This window comes from Chanodichthys erythropterus, chromosome 19 (assembly GCF_024489055.1).
Source record: "Chanodichthys erythropterus isolate Z2021 chromosome 19, ASM2448905v1, whole genome shotgun sequence".
Classification (NCBI taxonomy): domain Eukaryota; kingdom Metazoa; phylum Chordata; class Actinopteri; order Cypriniformes; family Xenocyprididae; genus Chanodichthys; species Chanodichthys erythropterus.
The window spans coordinates 11088950-11112428 of NC_090239.1; the positions used below are offsets into that span (position 1 = coordinate 11088950).

General features: G+C 35.6%; 1 protein-coding gene across 1 annotated transcript in view; it reads right to left on the bottom strand.

Annotated features, from left to right (window-relative positions):
* stxbp4 (syntaxin binding protein 4) overlaps window positions 1-23300 on the bottom strand; it is a 44624-nt gene extending 21324 nt beyond the window's left edge. Inside the window, exons 1-16 of the mRNA XM_067369680.1 lie at window positions 23232-23300; window positions 20492-20565; window positions 20221-20316; window positions 20067-20136; window positions 19891-19965; window positions 15596-15675; window positions 13840-13969; window positions 13400-13532; window positions 11973-12079; window positions 11568-11790; window positions 11358-11436; window positions 8283-8380; window positions 7366-7462; window positions 6107-6219; window positions 5338-5427; window positions 5119-5184 (exon numbers count right to left, since the gene is read on the bottom strand). Of these exons, the coding sequence (XP_067225781.1) occupies window positions 5119-5184; window positions 5338-5427; window positions 6107-6219; window positions 7366-7462; window positions 8283-8380; window positions 11358-11436; window positions 11568-11790; window positions 11973-12079; window positions 13400-13532; window positions 13840-13969; window positions 15596-15675; window positions 19891-19965; window positions 20067-20136; window positions 20221-20316; window positions 20492-20565; window positions 23232-23287 (1587 nt within the window). The 5' untranslated portion in view covers window positions 23288-23300. The remainder of the gene's footprint in view (window positions 1-5118; window positions 5185-5337; window positions 5428-6106; window positions 6220-7365; window positions 7463-8282; window positions 8381-11357; window positions 11437-11567; window positions 11791-11972; window positions 12080-13399; window positions 13533-13839; window positions 13970-15595; window positions 15676-19890; window positions 19966-20066; window positions 20137-20220; window positions 20317-20491; window positions 20566-23231) is intronic.
* Window positions 23301-23479: the final 179 nt, after the last annotated feature.

Here is a 23479-nt window from a genome sequence, read left to right on the forward strand (position 1 = left end):
CATGTCCAGAAAGGTAATAAAAACATCATCAAGTGTTGAAATACATTTTGGTCCAAAAATAACAAAAAACTACGACTTTATTCAGCATTGTCTTCTCTTCCGGGTCTGTTGTCAATCCGTGTTCATGACTCCTCAGTGACGCTGCTGACGTAAGACGCTGCTGACATGTTATCTGGTGCGCCCGAGCTTCGTTTACAGTCTGAGGGAGACGCACGCTGTAAACAAAACAGCCTTCGCAAACATGTCTAAGGATTTCGACGCAGAGGAAGACTTGCGTTTTTTTGCTCAGCCATATTTATTTGAACCCGAATACATGGACGAAGAACTAAAAGCAGCGTCACTGCGGAGTCGTGAACGCGGATTGACAACAGACCCGGAAGAGAAGACAATGCTGAATAAAGTCGTAGTTTTTGTTATTTTTGGACCAAAATGTAGTTTCGATGCTTCAAAAACTTCTAACTAACCCACTGATGTCACATGGACTATTTGATGATGTTTTTATTACCTTTCTGGACATGGACAGTATACCGTACATACATTTTCAATGGAGGGACAGAAAGCTCTCGGACTAAATCTAAAATGTCTTAAACTGTGTTCCGAAGATGAATCTTATCGGTTTGGAACGACATGAGGGTGAGTCATTAATGACATAATTTTAATTTTTGGGTGAACTAACCCTTTAAGTGATTTACTGTATGTTTCGTGCTTCAGAACTTCAGTTAAGGGAACATAAAACATTGATGCTCCCTGGTTTTCACAGTGCATTGTGGGGCTTTTAAGGGAGCGAACATGTCAGTGCACTGGTAGGATTTTGCGATTCAGACAGCCCTTAAAGGGTTAGTTCACCCAAAAATGAAAATTCTGTCATTAATTACTCACCCTCATGTCTTCCCAAATCCATAAGACCTTCATTCATCTTTGGAACACAAATTAAGATATTTTTGATGAAATCTGAGAGCTGTCTGATTCCTCCATAGACAGCAATTTAACCACCACTTTCAAGGTCCGGAAAGGTACTAAAGACATCGTTAAATTAGTCAACGTGACTACAGTGGTTCAACCTTAAATTTTATGAAGCAACGAGAATACTATTTGTGTGCTGTTCACGTTCAGCGCTTCCAGGTTCTATGTCAAAACGCCAGCTCATTATTGGCCGGCTCCTGCAATAGCATAACACACATGCGTCGTGCTGCTCATGTGTACAGAATCGGCCAATACTGAGCCAACCTTCTGATGCAGAACCTGGAAGGGCTGGATGTAAATAGCATAGGAGAATGACACAGAAGAGAAGATATTGTTGAATAAAGTTATTTTTGTTTTGTTTTTGCGCACAAATGTATTCTCATCACTTCATAACATCAAGGTTGAAACACTGTGGACTATTTTAACAATGTCTTTAGTACCTTTCTGGACATTGAAAGTGGTGGATAAATTGCTGTCTATGGAGGAGTCAGACAGCTCTTGGATTTCATCAAAAAATATCTTAATTTGTGCTCCAAAGATGAACGGAGGTCTTACGGGTGTGGAACGACATGAGGGTGAGTAATTAATGACAAAATATTTATTTTTGGGTGAACTAACACTTTAAAATGTCTGACTCCCTGATCAGTGCCCTGACAACTGAACTAGGGAGATTGAGATGCACCCATAGATTTTTTTTTTTGTAGTGCAGGGCTCTTCAAAAACCAAAACAAACTCTCCATCGTATCCATAACCCCAGAGCACAATGCATAGATAAGATTGAAATGGAGAGCCACATGGCCAAGTCACACCTTACACCGGTCACAGGCTGCCCCCGCACACGTTTTACTGTAATGTAGCCGGGTATGCACTGCGTGGACGGTGATGTATCCTGCACATTTCTTGCAAGAGAGGAGGCTTAAAAGCCCACTGCTTCGAAGCTGAAAAGCCCATCAGCCTACCTGTTGCTCTAATGGCAGATATAGAAGGTAAAGTGTGGGTGGAGGTGAAGAGAGCAGAAAGGATTCAGCAATACAGAATGAAGTTTCACAGAAACACGCAGGGCTTTAAAAAGCCTTGGTTTCACACCACAGGGAGCGTAGTACATCTATTAGCGCTCCAACGTGATGAACTGGATACGAACTGAGCCCTCTGTAGTGCTCCAGGAGGGAGCAGCTGCGACTCTGCAGACTGGAGCAAAGCACTCTGGGAAGGGGAGACAGAAGTTGCATTGACCCTGACGCCAATTGAAACGCCACAGGGCCTCGAACAGCTGACCAAACATTCACTGTGTCTCTTTGATAAAGAGTATAACTGCATTTTCCTCTTTATTTAGATCATCTTGTAAGGTCAACCGCAAGTGAAATTGCGGTTGAATGGTTTTGCGAGAGGAACGATACTGCCAGCAGCCGGGTCGATACAAGGGCATTGATAGTTCACCAAACAGCATATACCATGCATATAAACTAGTTTTTACAGTTTCTTAGAAAATGTGAGGGGTGCCTCCTGCCCAGAACTTATCGTCACAATGTGAAGGTTTTATTTGAAATAGAAATCTTTCGTAGCATACATGTCTTAACTGTCACTTTTGAGCAAATTAATGCGTCTTTGCTGAACTCCAAACTTTTAACAGTAGTGTATTCAAGTTAAAAATCAGTTCTGATTGCTTAGAAAGGTTCTAGCACACCTCTTCTCAACATGTCACATGAATCAAAGTATCATTAAAGTCTGCACACACAATCAATACTTGAGGTTATTAATTTGAACAAACCACTAACATTACAGTGGCATGAAAAAGTATGTGAACCCCTTGTAGAATCTGTGAAAATGAGAATTATTTTAATAAAATAAGAGGGATAATAAAAAATGCATGTTATTTTTTGTTTAGTACTGTCCTGAGTAAGATATTTTACATAAAAGATGATTGCATTTAGTTCACATGACAAAACAATAGCTGAATTTATTAAAATAACCCCATTCATAAGTATGTGAACCATTGATTCTCAATACTGTGTGTGGTTACCTGATGACATACGACTGTTTTTGTGTTTTGTGATGGTTGTTCATGAGTCTCTTGTTTGTCCTGAGCAGTTAAACTGAGCTCTGTTCTTCAGAAAATTCCTCCAGCTCCTGCAGATTCATCAGTTTTCAAGCATTTTTGCATATTTGAACCTTTTCCAGCAGTGACTGTAGGATTTTGAGATCTGTGTTTTCATACTGAGGGACTCAAACACAACTATTAAAAAAGTTCAAACATTCACTGATGCTCCAGAAGGAAACACGATGCATTAAGAGTTGGGGTGTGAAAACTTTTGAACAGGATGAAGATGTCACAATTTTTCTTATTTTGTTTAAATATCATTGTTTTTCATTTAGTACTGCCATTCAGAAGCAACAGAAGATACTTGCATGTTTCCCGGCAGAAACATTAAGTAAAATTTACCTTGATATTTGAATTCAAAAGTTTTCACACCCCGACTCTTAATGCATTGTGTTTCCTTCTGGAGCATCAGTGAATGTTTGAACCTTTTTTAGTAGTTGTGTTTGAGTCCCTCAGTTGTCCTCAGTGTGAAAAGACGGATCTCAAAATCCGACAGTCACTGCTGGAAAGGGTTCAAATATGCAAAAATGCATGAAAACTGATGAATCTGCAGGAGCTGGAGGATTTTTTTGAAGAACAGAGCTCAGTTTAACTGCTCAGGACAAACAAGAGACTCATGAACAACCATCACAAAACAAAAAAAAAACAGTCGTGGATCATCAGGTAACCACACACAGTATTGAGAATCAACGGTTCACATACTTATGAATGGGGTTATTTTAATAAATTCAGCTATTGTTTTGTCTTGTGAAGTAAATGCAAACATCTTTTATGTCAAATATCTTACTCAGGACAGTACTAAACAAAAACTAACATGCATTTTTTATTATCCCTCTTATTTTATTAAAATAATTCTCATTTTCACAGATTCTGCAAGGGGTTCACATACTTTTTCATGCCACTGTAAGCATAGGCTAATGTAATCGTAGCAACTGAATGGACTTGCCACACGAGCTCTCGACTATATTACAGTGCATTTACAAAGTTCACACAGCTAATCTAACCCTCAAATGGATCTTTACAAGATGTTCGTCATGCATGCTGTATGCATGCTTCGAATCATGTGAGTAAAGTATTTATTTGGTGTTTACGTTTGATTCTGTATGAGTTTTGCTTTACTTGCAAATTTTTTTAATTGATACGCAGCAGAATGATCAGACCATACTGCTGCTTTAGTAATGGTCTAATAAAACCATTAAAGTCCAATTAATTTTGCACAGAATCCTGAAGCTCTTTGGATTTGGGTTTACATAACAGGCACTTCTGAGGCTCTGAGATAGGATACAAAGGGTTTGTGGGAGCCTGTTTCTTTATAACTCATAGAAAATAACTATTTCCAAACACCGATTGCCATCCCTCAGTGCCCTACATGCTTCATCTCCCACATGATGTTCTAATGTGGGTGTTTCAAGCTTCCTGTAGTGAGCACAAAGCACTGAAAATAGATTTTTGGATATTGCTCATAGAATTTTTCTTTTTCTTTTTGGAGTTCTGAACTGTGCTGCTGAGAAAATAATGCAGTTTCAGCATTTAGCATTCATGAACGGAACACCTGCATTTCACCTTTAATGGTCTAATGGCACATGTGCCCAGAGCTCCCCCCTGTGGCATATCTAACACAGTACGGTGACAATGGAATAGAACAATGTCAAAAAACAAAACAAAATGAGATTTATGGAAACTTAAGTTCAAAGGCCTGTTTCACACTTGTTTAACTGCAAAATCATGCTATTTCTGAGCATGGAAGTCAAACCCATAATTGTATCTATAAACTGCTAAAATTGTCAAGATTTAGTTAGTACTGTTTGATCCTGTCCTTGAATGTAGAACTTGCTTTAAGCTCATCAAACAATTTAAAAAAACAACAACAGATGAGTAGTTTGCTCAATTATTTTATGTTTCTTCATGAAAGCCTATAATGCAAAATGATTGTGCTGATAAATAGGTTGTAAACTTGTACAGTGTGAACGTAACCTGCTAAGATGGGCAGCAAAATTAATGTGAGCCATTTACGTGCTGCTTACGGTGCGAAACAGGCCTAAGAATGAGTTGCGTACCTGTTTAACTTTTGTCAGTTCCTGCAGCATCTTATGATTAAGGCTCTCGGATTCTGCAAGCTTATCCTGTTAGAAAAGAGATCTTCGCATGAGTCAGCATTAGAGTTAGCGCACACATTCTAGCAAATAGGATTAATGAGAGACTCGCTCAATAACACATGAATGAATGTCACACATTCCAGCATGTGACAATGTTTAAAACTGTTGTCATAAAAGTACCTGCATTCTCTTGAGCTCTCTCAAGGCCTCAATGTGGTCTTTTCTTAGTCTCTCCATCTCATCCAGATCATCAGAGTCTGATAACGATGGCTTATAAAATAATAAATAATATTATATGTATATACATGTTGTTATATCATAAACACTGAAAAATACAGAGCCCTGCACAACATGTGGGAAAAAACATGTATATCGTGGCCACAGATTAACAATTTGTTCCTTCATTTTAAGTAAATCGTATGCACGATATAACTAGTTCCCTTGTTTTACTAAATCATGGCCACACTGTAATAATTTGTTCCCTTGTTTTAGTTCATTCAACAAATTCTTAACTTGTAGCCATGATATATATACAGTCATACCAAAATTTATTCAGACACCTTGAACATTTCATTCATTATTACAGTTTATACACTATAGTTTAAAAAAATGGTAATAAAATATGACAAGATCTCAGAGTTAAACTGTGTCAGAGAAAAATAATCTTAATTATGTCAGATAACACTTAAGCAAAACATGGTCAAGTCAAAGTGTAATTTTTGGTTTGACTGTGTGTATACGTATTTGTCCACATTTCATGTGCAGGGCTCCGTAGAAAAACAATAAAACATTATACATCATATGAAACATTATTTAATAAGTAGTTTAATAGAATAAGTAATATTCTATATAAATATTAATATTAAAAACATTGACAAATAATAAAAATATAATTTATAAATGTGCAATAATACTACTGCAATAATACATAAAAATCATTTGCACTTACCGTAGGGTTTGATGGAGACTCAGAAAGATCATCTGATGTCAATCTCACTACTTCCTGTTCCGAGTCAGACTTGGACGGTAGTGTAAACAGTTCCTTTGCCACTCTCTCAAAATCTTACAGGAGAAAAATTTCTTATGAAAATATGTTCATTCAAACAAACTGTACAGAAGTGCATTTTTAGAGGTTTATTTTTTTAAATTTTATTTATTTATTTATTTATTTATTTGGAACCCCATTAGCTTCCACGAATGGTCGCTAATCTTCCTGGGGTCCATTTTACAAAATCAAAACATATTATATACAATCACATCACACTTTTTACAATATGTTAGCAAAAGAATAAATACAATTCAATTTGAGTCATTACACTTAATTTCCATTACAGATCATACATTTTTTCACCATCTTTTTAAAATAATATCTGTTGCTTATTTGTCTTATACACATTGACAGTTGATTCCAAGCTACCGAGGATCTAAATAGTACAGTTCTCCTCATACAATTTGACTGTGCAAAAGGAACAACTAAATCACCAGAGCTGACCTGCCGAGTAATATGTTGGTGGCAATACCCACTGTACACCAATTTATCCACAAAAAATCTGGGATTGTTTTTATAGATGGCATTATGCATGTAGCACAGAAGACTTATCTTTAATTTATCCTGTACCTTCAGCCATACTAATATAGTGTGCATCTCATTCACACTGGTCCTGTACGAACAGCCAAGAGCTACCCTGGCAGCTCTATTCTGTGCAAGTTGAAGTTTTTTCAAGTGCTCCTGTGTAGCACTGGACCAAATAACTGAGCAGTACTCCAGGTGTGACAAGACCAGAGACTGGACAACTGTTCTCATGACTGAGGGTGGACAAAACGGCACACACTTCCTAGACAAAGCAATGCCTCTGCCCATCCTAGAAACAATATGATTTATCTGATCAGTCCATGAGAGCTGATTATCCAGCTTGACACCCAAGAGTTTAGTTTTAGTAACCTGCTCAACCGAAGTTGTATCAATAGTCAAATTTAGGTTACAAGGTTTATTTAACAAATGTTTAGTACCAAAAACGATACATTTGGTTTTGAAAATATTTAGAACTAATTTGTTCAAATTAACCCAGTTGATAATCAAATTTAATTGGTTTTGAAGGTTATTTTTTTAAATAAACCCGGATAAATGGACTGCATAAGTAAGGAGAGGTAAAAAGCCATCAGCACATAAACCACGACATAATGAGGACTGACAGAAATTATTCTCACCGCCATAAGCCACTGTCCCTCCTGGGTTCAAACGCAGTCTTTCTCTCAGAGTCAGGACCTGAGAGTCAGTAGGCTTCAATCCCAGCACTTCCAGTGGCTGTGGACAGAACAACCGCCCTTTTAGGACATTTCATTACACCAGCATAATCACTGCCTCTCTCTCTCTCTCTCTCTCTCTCTCTCTCTCTCTCACACACACACACACACACACACACACACACACACACTCACACACACACACACACACACACACACACAGATATAAAACAAAAACAAACAAACAAAAAAACACACATGCTTTAATGTCGTTGTATAAAATATAATGAATTTATATATATATATAATGTATTGATTGCCATTTTAAATTGTATTATTTTATTCATCCACTAAATAAATATTATAAATTAAATTTACTATATATATATATATATATATATATATATATATATATATATATATATATATATATATATATATATTTACATATATTTACATAACTGTGCAAAAACAAACATTAATATTATTACTGTAAAACCACCTTCTGAAGTAGAAATCTTTCTAAAAATTGTCCATGCTTTAGACTGTTTTTCATATCAACAGATCTACAGACTGCACTGTACTGCACTGAAGCTGTGGCACAGTCTTTATTGATTTTCCCATCATTCCACAGTAGAAGTGGATATGGGATTGCACGCCAACTGCACATATTGTTCAACAGTGAGATTAACTCTGTCCACACATGATAGTAAAACCAAAAAAGATCAATACAGTACTGAGACTGAAGCGTAACTAATCATTAAAGGCCGCCGGGGGAATGACCAGCGTTTGACCTTGCCGTAAACATGGAGAAGTTTCTGTAATTCTATACTTTGACAGATACTGTTGTTCTCTAATTGTGAGTATATGATTATGGATACCTGCTCCATTTTCTCGGGCTTGAGTTCGAAGCTGGGAATTGAGGATGGAGGTTTCGAGGGTCTGCAGGTATTGCTGGGATTACAGGCAGCGGTTGCATCTGGGCAAAAAGAAATAGAATCCAAATAAGTGCTTTTGCAAAACAGCTGTTTGTGATTTTGGTAAAGCACATCACATATTTTTTGTAAAACTCTTACATAACGCAATGAGAGTAATAATTTATGTGAGTAGATGTTTTCCACTGGTGGTCCAAAATAGTATTTGGGCATTTAAGCCACACTTAAAGAGTTTCTCTGCATTATATAACAAAATATCAAACCAAGTGGCATTTATTTTATTGAAAAATAGATCACACTTTTCAAGCAAAACATTTAACAAAAAGATTATCTGGCTGTCAGTGGAACATAATTAATAATTTTCTTGCAGAATACATTTGCTATGATCAATTGTATCTAATTGAATGACATTTATACACTCTTATACTACCATTCAAAAGTTTGGGGTCATTAAGTTTTTTCTTTTTCTTGAATTCATCTTCTATTCAGCAAGGATGCATAAAAGTAACAGTAAAGCCATTTTATATTGTCACTAAAGATTGCTATTTCAAATAAATGCTGTTTATAAGACCTTTCAATTCATCAAGGAATCCAGAAAAAATTTATCACGTTCTTAACAAAAATCTTAAGCAGCACAACTGTTTTTACAACATAGATAATAATAATAAGAAATGTTTCTTGAGCAGCAGATCAGCATATTAGAATGATTTCTGAAGGATCATGTTACACTGAAGTCTGGAGTAATGGCAGCTTTGCCATCACAGGAATAAATAACATGCAGCCTTGGTGAGTATAAGCGACTTCTTTGTAAAACATTCAAAATCCTTAGTCTTACAAACGTTTTAACGGTAGTGTAATTGTTACTAAAGTGGCTAAAAAAATGTCCAAATCATTTCTGAGGCTCTTTGGGTCAACAAATTAAACTCTCATTCAAATATTACACCATTATATCTGATCCCTTACGATGGCTTGACATAAATGCTTGGTGTACAGCAGGAATTAATATTGTTTGAACAAACAGTTTTTTTCTCCATAAACCCCACCCAGCCCAGATCTGTGAACTGGAGAGAAAGCACAATGCTTTGCTCAAAGTAGTGCCAACCTCGTCAAATCCTCTTACGATGAATAACTGCAGTGTGTAACCGAGCTCATAGGTGCTCTGTCCATGAACTCACTATCTCATAATTTATTGTTCACTCATTCATTATCTGCATATTTGTTTATCTTTTTTGGAGGGGGATTTATTTCCTGACAATGATTTCTTGGAAATTCAAAGCCCTTTTAGAATAATATCAGACAGTTGCCCTCACCAATTAGGCATAAAAGAGGTCTCGATTAAGTTTGTATGCAATGTAAAGTGATTCATTTTCATAACCTGAGCTCCTGTGAATATAGGGTATAAGGCATTCCCAATATTATATAATCTTAAAAAAAAGTCCTCTCCTTAGGTCAGAGTTTAGTCCAAGCACACACCAAAACATCTGGAAACAGTAATGTTCTTCATTTCATATTTCATGTTTGTCATTCAGTACATCTGGTTAAATCTGCTTTAAATCACAGCTGAGAGGATCTTTATCAAAGGTTCTCGTCAAATGAAATGAAACCCTGTCCTGAACAGAGTTCAGTATCCTCGATTTCACCTTGTGTTATGTCAGGTCAGTGGTAATATCCATTTTCAGAACCATGCCAGCTGGATTATTTTGAGTTACAGCATCTCATCAGCACATGGCTGTCTAAACGTCTGTTGAACAGGTAGCCTAATCCAGGTTATGCCAGAACGTTCCTTATCTATGAGTTTCAAATTGTTCAAAAGCAAAATTCCATTCTTAATGCAGCAGAATGTGAAAGGCTGCACAGATATTGTTATTCACAGATTGTATAGGACTAAGAGTGCATATGTTGCCAGGATTTTTCTCCATATAGTGCAGTTTCAGTGCAGTTTCAAAGGGCTCTACATGATCCCAGACAGGGAATGAGGGTCTTATCTAGCAAACGAGCTGTCATTTTCCAAAAAAATTATAAACTTTTTAACCACAAATGCTCATCTTGCACTGCTCTGCGATAGGGTGAAAAACTCCATCTCATTTTCACCTCCAACTTTAAAATCGTCAGACATAGTTGATTTACCTTTTTTTGTAAAGGCCGTTTGACTTTGTCTTTGCACGTTTGCTTTGTAATCACTTGCTCGGTACTTCCGTCTACATCACGTGTGACCTTTCCAACCTGATTATGTAATGCGTGGCGCATCGCAGAGCTAGTGCAAGACAAGCATTTGTGGTTAAAAAAGTATATAATTTGTTTCGCTAGATAAGACCCTTATTCCTTGTCTGGGATTGTGTTGGACCTTCAACCCATTGGTAGCCATTGAAGTCCACTATATGGAGAAAAATCCTGGAATGTTTTCTTAAAAAAAAAAAAAACATTTCTTTTCAACTGAAGAAAGAAAGACATGGACATCTTGGATGATATGGGGGTGAGTAAATTAACAGGAAATTCTAATTCTGAAGTGAACAAATCTTTCAAGATAGCAAAATTTGTGGCATAATGTTACCACAGAAAATAATTTTGGCTAATTTTGCAAATATAAAATGATTTTTGACTTTAAAGCAAAGTGTAGTTATAGTAAAGCACTTACAATGAAAGAACAGGGCAATGTCATCTTGTATTTGTGTAAAGTATGTTGTTTAATTGACAAATGTAAGTATTTCAAGTGTAAATTATTTATATATCATTGTAGTATTTTAATTTATGCTGTTTTATTTTTTAGTTATTTATATAATTTCATTTTTCTTTTGATTTTGGAGTGAAATGTGACTTGTTTTTGTGAGGATGCATATAGAACAGCATATAGTTTCAAAACTAATGTATTTTGATGTTCTTCCCCTCCATGTATTTCCATTGTAATATCCTTGCCATAATGATTATTTGTGTTAAAATAATTTAAGATACTTTTCAGTAATAATCTATATTATGACACAAACTTTAGGGGATTCTTATAGAGGGAATACAGGGTTGCAGTACCAGAGTTGGCCACTGTGGTGCAGGCACTCTCAGTTGAGGACATTGGGGTGAGAATAGGCTTTACTGTTGCTGGTCGTACCTGTAAGGAAAGACACAAGTTGAAGCATTTAAGAAAACATCAACCACATTATCTGAAGCAGTGCTGAAGAACAGTTATTGCATTAACGAATCTCTGTTACCAGACTGGAATCGGCCAGTCTTATGTTTTACCTTAGTAAGTTCAACAGAAGGCAACGTCTCACTTCCAGAGTTGGGAGTGTTGGCTATCTTGGGAACGAGGCCTCCAGGTGGAGTTGCTCCCCCCATTCCAGCGGGCCTGAGTTGGGGGGCTGTACTGCAGGGAGGTTGAAGGGAGATGGGGCTGTGGGGTCCACTGCTGGAGCCTGACGAAGACCTTCGTCTGATAAAGGCTATCTCTACTGTAGGGTCTTGTCTGTAGGGTCAAACAGTACCATGTGTAAACATATGACCTTACAAATTTTCACCATTCAGCTGCATTTGTCTTGGACAGAAGCAAACTCTCATAATATACTATTCATAATTTCCTAATGTTATCATTCAGGGAAGGTTGTCTTGAAAGGTTGGGTTCATAGAGACATATATCTGAGTTTTAACCTGAGTTTTGTTCGAGTAAGTATGCTTTTGGCTTCTTCATGTGTTACTCCAATGAGTGACTCCTTATTGATGGATATGAGCTGGTCTCCGGCCTTTAGTCTCCCATCCTAGAGTCACACAGAGAAAAACATTTTATTTCATTTTTCTTTACTTCTGCTTAATTTACTTCACCTTACATTACTACTCAAAAGTTTTGTTTTTGAAAGAAGTCTCCTATGCTCATTAACGCTGCATTTGTTTAATACTGTAAAATATGGTAAAAACAGTAATATTGTAAATTATTGTTACAATTTATAATAACTGTCTTCTATTTTAATATATTTTAAAATATAAATTATTGCTGTGATGGCAACTGAATTTTCAGTATCATTACTCCAGTCTTCAGTGTCACATGGTCCTTCAGAAATCATTCTAATATGCAGATTTGTGCTCATGAAACATTTCTTATTATTAGCAAAGTTGAAAACAGTTGTGCTGCTCAATATTTTTACAGCATTCTATCATAAAGTTCAAAAGAACAATTTATTTTTAATATAATTTTTTGTAACAATATTTTTTCTGTTACTTTTGATTAATTTAATGCATCTTTGCTAAATAAAGTATTATTATTATTTTTTAAATCATACTGACTCTAAACTTTTGAACAGTAGTGTAATTGACTGAACTTGAGCTTATTAACTTCACCTTAATTTATCTCACTTCACCTCACCTCACCTCAATTTACTTCACTTCATTCACTCCATTCACAAACTACTAGTGTTTCACAAACCAAGAATCAACACAAACAAACAAACAAACAAACTATATATATATATATATATATATATATATATATATATATATATATATATATATATATATATATATATATATATATATATATATATATATATATATATATATATATATATATATATATATTATATATTATATATATATATATATATATATATAATATTTTTTTTTCTTCCTTTTTTAGTTTGGTCATTAACCTGTTTTTCTTAAGAAAAAACTGTTTTTCTTCTTAAACTCTAAATATGATCTTAAAGGCATAGTTCGCCCAAAAATGAAAATGTTGTCATCATTTACTCAACCTCAAGTAGTTCCAAACCTGTATGAGTTTCTTTGTTCTGCTGAACACAAAGGAAGATATTTGAAAGAATGTCAGTAACCAAGCAGATCTCGATCCACATTGACTATCATAGTAGGAAAAAATAAATATTATGGTTGTCAATGGGGGGCGAGATCTGTTTGGTTATTGACATTCTTCCAAATATCTTCCTTTGAGTTCAACAAAAGAAAGAAATTCATACAGGTTTGAGAGTGAGTAAATGATGACAGATTTTTTTTTGTTTTTTTGGGTGAACTATCCCTGCAAATTTTATTTTACAGTTTTACAAAATATCAATAACATTAAATAAACATACTTTTTGGCAGTCGCCCCCTTGCATTATTTCCTGAACGAACACCATTGGCCCCTCTGCACGGTTAGCTCCGCCCCTGATGACCAAGCCTAATCCTGTCCCTTTGGCAACGCATATCAACTGAATCATGCAGTCCCTGGGGAAAGAGAGGTAAACATAAGGGCTTGGATCAACAGCAGAAAACAATTACTCCTGAGGTGATTATTTTTTTTCAATAACGATAAATTAATCTTTTGTGGGATTTCACTCTCACTCAGGCTAGGTCAGGTGTTTTCAGGATCAAACTCTTCAATCAGGACACTATTAATTGCAATAGTGTGAGAAAGCTGCTGGGTTCTGTTATACATTTTGATAGTAGAATTATTTTAAGTATATTGAAAGGATTACACAAAAGCACCGGATAAAATCTGAAATGGATCTACAGTGTGTCTTTTGGTTCTCACGTGCAGACTTGTGGAGATGGGGAGGTAATGCAGGCAGTGGTGTATACTGGGTTTGGGTCTTTAGGGCTCAGAAGCAGAGGACTGGTTGATCTGGAAGATGAGGAGGAGGAGGCAGTGTCGGTCATCTTTCCTGAAGACAAGAGATTTGATTTTTTTTAAAACTCTCAAACATCTGCTACTCTTTCACTTAAAAATGGCAATAGCAATTCCTCAGTGCACTTAGAATAAGAACAACCTACACATTTATTGTTCTTACTGCTTTATTTTTACACTACTGCTCAAAAGTTTGGGGTCATTAAAGTTTTAATGTTTTTGAAAGAAGTCTCTTATACTCACCGACGCTGCATTTATTTGATCAAAAAAAGAGATTTAAAGGTGCCCTAGAATCAAAATTTGAATTTACCTCGGCATAGTTAAATAACAAGAGTTCAGTACATGGAAAAGACATACATTGAGTTTCAAACCCCAATGCTTCCTCCTTCTTATGTAAATCTCATTTGTTTAAAAGACTTCCGGAAAACACACGGATCTCAACATAACACCGACTGTTATGTAACAGTTGGGATCATTAATATGTATGACCCCAATATTTGCATATGCCAGCCCATGTTCAAGGCATTAGACAAGGAAAGGCAGTATTAACGTGTGGATCTGTGCACAGACAAGGTAAGCAAGCAAGAACAACAGCGAAAAATGGCAGATGGAGCAAAAATAATGATAACATGATATTTTTCGTGATATTTGTAAATTGTCTTTCTAAATGTTTCGTTAGCATGTTGCTAATGTACTGTTAAATGTGGTTAAAGTTACCATCGTTTCTTACTGTATTCACGGAGACAAGAGCCGTCGCTATTTTCATTTTTAAACACGTGCAGTCTGTATAATTCATAAACACTCTCCAACAGTGTAGCATTAGCCGTTATAGCCACAGAGCATAGCCTCAAACTCATACAGAATCAAACGTAAACATCAAAGTAAATACTTTACTCACATAATTCGAAGCATGCATACAGCATGCATGACGAACATCTTGTAAAGATCCATTTGAGGGTTATATTAGCTGTGTGAACTTTGTAAATGCACTGTAATATAGTCGAGAGCTCGTGTGGCAGGGAGCAGGCGAATTAAAGGGGTGGCGCGCTGCCAAAATCAGTGTATAGTTAATGATGCCCCAAAATAGGTTTCAATTAATTTAAAAAAATCTATGGGGTATTTTGAGCTGAAACTTCACAGACACATTCAGGAGATAACTTACTGTGAGTTCACACTGCAAGAGCGTCAAAGTGACGCTAGTCATTCATTTTCAATGAGAGCCGGCGGCGAGCTCCGGCGAGAGCGGCGCGTCATGTCTTGGACGGTGAGAGCGTCGAGGAGAGTTGAAATCAGGTTAACTTTATGGTAATGAGCTATGACGCGGTTCGGCGGCAACCAATTGGAATGTAGAGGTCCTTGCTTGAGAGGCTTCCGATTGGTTGACGCGACTTGTCATTTATTTTGACCCTCCCGACGGCGGCGGTTTGAACGAACAGTACAGTGCTGTTGGCAGGGCGGCCAAGGCGAATGTTGATGCTCTCGCCGGCGGCAGTGTGAACGCACAGTTAGACTTATATTACATCTTGTGAAAAAGCATTCTTGGGCACCTTTAAGTTGGCACACTGTAGGCTGTTTTTGTCCATCATTTCAATATTCTCTAAAATTCAGACATTAGTCATTCACTCCTGAAATGCAGTATAGTGATAGACGTAATGGAAAATACCTGTGGAAACAGAGATGTCTGATCCAGAACTGGTACTATTGCTCGAGCCATATTTTTCCATTAGTTCAGCAAATTCCCTCCTAATGATAAACATATAAAGACACATGCAAAAATCACATATACATTCACCTTTGCTAGAGCCGTTACTTTCCAGTGGTTCATAATAGGAGGGCTTTTGTATGGACTAAGACTCTTGCTTTTTTTTTCTGCCTCTGTGGTGTTCAGAGAGTAAACATTATGTGGATTTTCCTTTCTGTAAAATCATGCATTAGGTAATTATGAATGTACTTGTTCTAAAGGAAAGTGCTGAAGGATATTATTATTTCTTAGTTTTAAAATACACAAAAAATAATGAGTGCACTTCTATTAAACCCTCAAACTACAGTCCCTGGATATTTAATATGACAACTCCCATTAAATGCAACTTCCTCATTAGTCAACAAAGAAGCTTAGAAGCACTTAATTAGATTACGGACGTAATCACAGATAAATTAGAGTCAAAGTTAAGAGCATGACTGTTTCCAAACCAGAAATGTGATCTAAGCAGTAATCTTTAAATTCTTGACATTATGTTCTCAAAATCTATGTACGGTGAGGTGATTGATTGTCCATTAATTATGAGGGTAATCCTATAACACCGTTAGAGCTTTAAACCTGACCTCAGCTGGTTTAACTCAGGCCACATGTGACAGACTTGCGGCCCAAATACGTCAACAGCTGTTCAGCTGGGAGTACAATGTGCTCATCAGGAAGTCACTGAGACCAGCAAAATGCCAGCTCGATTTGAACAAAGACAGACATGAAGAACTTGACAACTGCCCAAATCCGAGACCTCTGGCTAAGCAGACAGTGCCAAAACAAAAAACAAAACAAATCTCAGCATGCATCCTACAGAAATTATTTAGCATGGAGTAGCAGCTTGATTTGTCAGTACAGAATTAATCTATACTGTATATCAAGTCTACTAAGAAGCAGTGTTATTTTATTTTTAGTTTCATTAATATTTTGAATTAGCTTTTAATTTTATATATTTTTTTGTTTGTTCTCATGTTAATTTTAGTTTAAGTTCAATTTAAGTTTTTTGTAATTTTATTATGTGCTTTGCTTGTCATTTTATTAGTTTTTTAAACATTGCTAGTTAGGCTTAATTTATTTTTATTTCCATTTTCGATTTAGTTAGTTTTAGTTTATTTATTTCCAGTTAATAATTGTAGTGTTTCAGCTTAAAATTATTTTTCAATTTAATTGTTAAGTTTTTCAATTAATATTTATATTTTATTTTATTTCAGTTTTATTTCAATAAACAGAAATGTTTTTAAAGGGATAGTTCACCCAAAAATGAAAATTGGATGTTTATCTGCTTACCCCCAGTGCATCCAAGATGTAGGTGACTTTAGGCACACTGATGTCCTAAGACACGAAACGATCGGTTTGTGTGAGAAACCGAACAGTATTTATATCATTTTTTAACTCTAAAACACCACTATGTCCAACTGCGTTCAGCACTCGATAGTGAGGTCTGATCGCGCTCTGACATCGGCAGTGATGTCTCGCTCTCATTGAAGTATATGCGCGAGACATCACTGCCGCTGTCAGAGCACGATCAGACCTCACTAAGTGAATGCTGAACGCGGTTGGACATAGTGGTGTATTAGAGTTAAAAAATGATATAAATACTATTCGGTTTATCGCACAAACCGATCGTTTCGTGTCTTAGGACATCAGTGTGCCGTCACGAGCCACAGGGTTTAATTTGGACTTGTCTATGCAAGTTTTATTTACTCTTATAGTAGAAGTTCCCATCCACTAGCATTATTTGACTCACAGACGGCAACGGTTGGAGTTAAAAATCATAATTTGTGTTCTACTGAAGAAACAAAGTCACCTACATCTTGGATGCGCTGGGGGTAAGCAGATAAACATCCAATTTTAATTTTTGGGTGAACTATCCCTTTAATAGTTTTAGTGGTAACACTCATGAACTAACAATGAGCAATATATCTTGACAGTATTTATTAATGTTAGTTAAAAAATGTTAGTTCACAGTAAATTAATTTAAACAGATACAACCTTTTTTTCTTAAAAGTGTATTAGTAAATGTAGAAATGAACATTAGCTAAGATTATTAAATGCTGTACAAGTATTGTTCATTGTTAATTTAAATGAACTGTAGCAGTTAAGTAATGTTAACAAATGCAACCTTTTTGAAAAGTGTTACTGGTTTTAGTTTTAGCTAACGATAATATTAAAACAGCTAGACTGTTTGGAGTTCATAAAAAAAAAAAAAAAAAGAGAGAGAGACAAGAAATTAGTGCTGGAAAAATACCATCATTCCAACAAGTGCCAAAATTCTCAATAAAGTGCTAAAGACTTTAATGTACTTAAGTGTATTAAGACTATTTTTAGATTAAAGAAAAAAATCAAGACGTTCCTCTGTACTCATCCATTTATAGGATTAAGAATATGATGTCCAAAAGTGCACATTCTGTACTTGGCAAGCAATATATGTCTCCATATAATTAAAATATCTGAACACAAAACAAATCATTTACACACATGCAAATACTGATAAAAAAAAAGAAAAGAAAAAAAGATGAATAGCAAAAAGAATACATTCCTTTAGAAATTGTTAAAGGGGTCATGAATTACGAAACCACATTTTCCTTGGTCTTCTGACATATAAGAGGTCCTTGTACTGTAAAAATATCCTGTTAGTCTCAGAACTGAAAACTTCCTTATAAGTCTAAAAACAGCTTTTACTGAAACCAAGCTCAGAAAATGAGTCGTTTCAGCTTTTGTCACATTACGTCATACTGCGACGAAAGACCAATGCCTACTTCTACATCATTGCCTTTTTAGCTCCGCCCACCAAATTGTGCATGTCATGTAGTAGTAAATACGAGAGAGACACAAACACAGGATTACTCCAGCAACAAAACAATAGAGATGCATTTGAGGATTACAAGACGTTTTGAAGTGCCACGTTGTGGAAAAACACAGTCTTTTTATTGCTTTCCTTGTGATCCTAACACTGAGAAAGCGTTGATGAACTTTTTTTATAACAAAGTTCCAACATTATTGTGGATTCATTTTTAAACAAGACACAGTTCGACGCAGGCTTTTCAAAGAGACTGAACATAAAAGATGCAGTGCCGACTATATTGTCACTCCGATGTCACACCACAAGTGTGAGTAACAGTGTTTTTATCATGTGTCACTATTGCTTTGTCTGTTACAGATCGTTTGATATGTACTGAGTATTTATACTGTAGCGCCGCAGTCATTTGTGACTAAAAGTTTCAGTGATCGACATCTTCTGTGCTGTCATCATTTTATTTAAAGGGTTAGTTCACCCAAAAATGAAATTTCTGTCAATAATTACTCACCCTCATGTCGTTCCAAACCGGTAAGACCATCATTTAACTTCGGAACACAAATTAAGATATTTTTGATGTTTCTGAACCACACATAGGCAGCAATGTCATTGCACCTTTTAAGGCTCAGAAAGGTAGCAAAGACATCATTAAAATAGTCTCAAAAACAACAAAAATAACAACTTTTTTCAACAATTTCTTCTCTTCCCTGTCATTCTCCTCCCATTCTCCTGTTTACACTGTAGACACCGCAGCACTTCCAGGTTCTACATCAGAACGCAGACTCAGCATTGGCCAACGCTGTTCACGTGAGCAGCACATGCGTGTGATGCTGACGCAGGAGCTGGACAATAATGAGCCAGAATTCTGACGTAGAACAAATTTTTGGTTGAACTAACCCTTTAAATCACGACACTCCAAATGACAATGTGTTTTTCATTTTATTGTAAAGGATGAACAGTGAATGGTCTATAAGAATGACAGTGTAACAAACAATAGTGTAATTCTGTTTACACTAAACACCGCAAGTCATCCTTGGTCAATTATATTGGTAACTCCAAGGACTTACACTTTATTTGCCACAACCAAAACTTATAAAGCATATGTAACATGCATAAATGTTTCACATTGTTGGCAAATGTTTCAACTACATAACGAGATATTTTTCAACGGAGGTTTTCAAAAAAATTCCACACGTGTGATGGTGGGGACGTTAAAAATTATTTTAATATGAAAAATGGTTACCCAGTCATAGCAGTGGGTGTCTTGAATCAAAACAGAGTGTGGAAAAACAGGATAGAAAATAGCTTATTACTTCTAAATTAGGATGTTTTTTGATGTAAAAATCTGGATAACATTGTGGACCTCAGAGAACATTATTAAAAAAAATGCAGTTCATGACCCCTTTAAAAGTAATCTTACCTGGAAGCGTCGTCACGTACTATCAGTAAAGACATGTGATTTGAAGATGATGCCATGCGAAGAACCTCCACTGCCCTAATAAAACATCACACATATTTCTCAGTTAAGTTGTTTTAATATACACTAAAGCATCTTATAATTTATTGCAGATCAATAACCAATACACAATACATTACTTTTCATTTGTAACACCTCCTAAATTCATGTTGTTAACATCTAAAATGAGGTCCCCTGCTCGAAGACGCCCTGAAAGACAGAAAGGAACATCATCCATCATTCCCAGAATTTAAGTAAATACATTCATTGGAGATTTTGGGAGAAAGAACATACCGTCCTGTGCCGCCACACCACCTGGCAAAACCCGTTTAATGAAAATACCAAACTCTTCACCGCTCTGTTCCCTGTAGCCCCCAATAATCTTCACGCCTATCAAATTGAGAACAAGATTTTTTTGGGATTAATTCTTTATATGGGGGTAAAAGAACAAAATAAATCAAATTGTGCATCAAATGCCCCGAAAAATAAAGCAGTGTAAACCAACCAGTTTTCCGGGAACATTATGATAAACTGAAACTAAAAAAAATTGTGCTGTGGTTCTTACCAAGTCCTTTTTTACAGTCTGTGAAGTCTAGTCTCTCCACAGCACGGTTGATGCCATGGGGCCCCATTATTGTCCTGAAAAAATAAAAATAAAAAATAATAATAATAATAAATAAATCTCTTAAATTTAAGTACAAGAGATATTATCATAAAAAACAAGATTTCCAGAGAAATGTTCCAGACTGTTTTTTAAAATACAGATTATCAAATAGATAATATAATAATGCGGTTGACCCTCTGATGCATGAATTATTAAATCCCAAAGGAAAGAATATAATCATTCCCAATCTTTTCCCCCAAAAATGTTAGAGAGTTTCACATCTGTCCATTACAGCAGAAGATAATGGTGCATATTACAGAAAAAATGGACATTCATATAAAGGAATAAAGGAAGAAAAATGTGGATTTGGATGTAACAAGCACCTGAATGATTAAAATGATTTCTAAACGTCTGTACTGTAATGGACACATGCTTCAGAGGGTTAAATCACTCATAATATTGAAATATTAGAATTTATGATTTAAAATTGGGCTTACACAATTAGAAGAAAAGGTTCTATAGAGTACCTTAAAGGGTCCTGTCAGACGCTTTAGCAGTTCACATGGTATCATGAGATGGATTTTGTTTTAATTCATTTTTAACTTCAGACAAATTTTATGAATTAAACCTCTTGTAAACATACTTTACCGCTAGGAAAAAACTGAAATAACCATTTTAACCATGAAAGTATTATACAGTCAAGACATTTCTCCTTACATAGATTTTTTCCTCCTATTTTGGCGTAAAGGGTTCTTTAAATTTGAGTCAAAACATAGGGTTCTATATATTTTTTATACATTGTTTTTGATTACAGTAAATAGAACATTGGTTGGAGTAATGGCACATTATCAGGCAAAATAAAAACAATAAACGCTTATACAGGAAGTAGGTTACTGTGCTTGGGTTTATATTAAAATCACTCAATCATGTAGGCAAACAATGAAAGCGCCAAATGATAAATCCTTTATAGAAAGAGGGTATGCATCCAATCTGATAAACTACAGCCTGATCTCTATTGCATTTAATCTGCATAACAGACTGAAAGCAACAGAATACAATATTTTGACTTTAACTAGGACACTGAGTGAGATGTTAAAACAAATATCATCATCCCATATTTTCTTGTATTTATTTTTTGTCTACTTTTTAACCCTAATGTTGTTAAAACTTCCTTTAAATGTTTATTTTTCATACATAATGTACAACGCTACATCTAAAAATATTAATAGTACTTTCAAAATTGACCTATAATTTGCACTTCACATTTGTTATATAAATCTGACCTCATCAAAACCCAGCATACAGATAATACTGAAGCTTTATCTTCTGTTTGACTAAGAAGTAAGCAGGCGATTGCTGTTCAGTATAGCAATGCTGGGTTTGTTTGAGGTCAGTCAGACCACTGCAAAAAAACACTGCAAAAAAAATTGAATAAACAAATAAAAAAAAAAAAAAAAACTGGACTGAATTTTACATGTGTACAATATTTAGAAAATCTAAGCATGTGAAAATGCATTGCATTTATTCATTACTGGGGTCACTGAGACCTTAAATGTAATGTAACATGTTTTATAGAAGAGGCATATTAAAAGGCAGGTTAATATTTATCTTTATATGTTGCATTAGATATGGCAGCATTCAAGTAATGATTTTAGAGGGCAAAAAATGTATAAAATAAATATACACAAAAAAATAATATATACTTGTATTGGTGTCAAATTTTTCAACACTCCTTTTTTATACAGTACTAAATGGCAACAAACATATGCATCAGCTAGACTAAAGAGTTGATGGTTCAATTTGAGGATTTGTAATCTCATACCTGCTGTTATTTTTTTTATTTTTTTTGAGTTCATGTGGCGGTCAGACTCAGCACTGAACAGAATGAAAGGACAAATGCTTGTGCTCCTTACTAGCGATGTATTTAACCTGATTTCCATCTCTGCAATTAGTTTTCTTAGTTATCTCCTCCGCTGCACTGTAAACAATGCACTTTAATCTCGATCACATTAGAAGCAACAAAGAGAATTAGAATTAAGTTCAGTGTAATGATGATCTGTCCTTGTCTTGTCTGTCCATGTTTACTTCCATCAAATCTGTATCAAAAGGGTTATGCATGCTTTTGTCCCACACTAACATCATATAAGCAATTAAAAAGCATTAAGGGAAATAAAAGGATTTGACTTTAAAGAGTCACCCTGAACAAACAAAGGTTCAGATATAGTGCGTGCGATTGTGTTACAAAAGATCCAGCATTAAACTGATCACTTAATTCTACCTAATCTGTCTTACATTGCTCAAGCCATGTAAGGATATGCACTCAAGTGACAGCAAAACCACACAGGTAGGGTGCATCCTATCCTATTGCTTCCTGCTGGTTCATCACCATGATGATGAACTCTAAATGACTCTAAAATAACAAGTTCCTATGTTCAGTAATTGCTGTCAGCTTTTAATAAGCTTTTCAGCATTGAAAGCAATTTTATATTTTAGTAAACAGAATATTAGGAAATGCTGAAATGTTCCAACATAAATGTCATATCCATGTTTTAAACACAGACGAACAAGCAAAAACATGAAGGTAACTACATAAGCACGGCAAATAGGCTATAATAGAAAACAAATAAGCTTTAAAAGCATTAGTATTTGCTTAATCTAAAGTCATTCAGCCAGATAACAACCAGATAATGACATTTCTTACCAGTAGAGGAGTGATAGCCCGTCAAAGTGTTCTGCCTCCACTGGTAGCAGTGCCATTGCAGGTCCACAAGCAACTGATGAAGTATTGTAAAGTCTACGTTATCACGGGGTTGGGGAGAGTGGTGGTTCAAATCAGGTCAGTCTCGATGACCGAGAGACAGCAATCTACCCAGACAGTAACAGACACACTCCTACCTATCCACTAATCTGTCCTGATACCCCATAGTCACATGGTTTGCCTCACCTCTC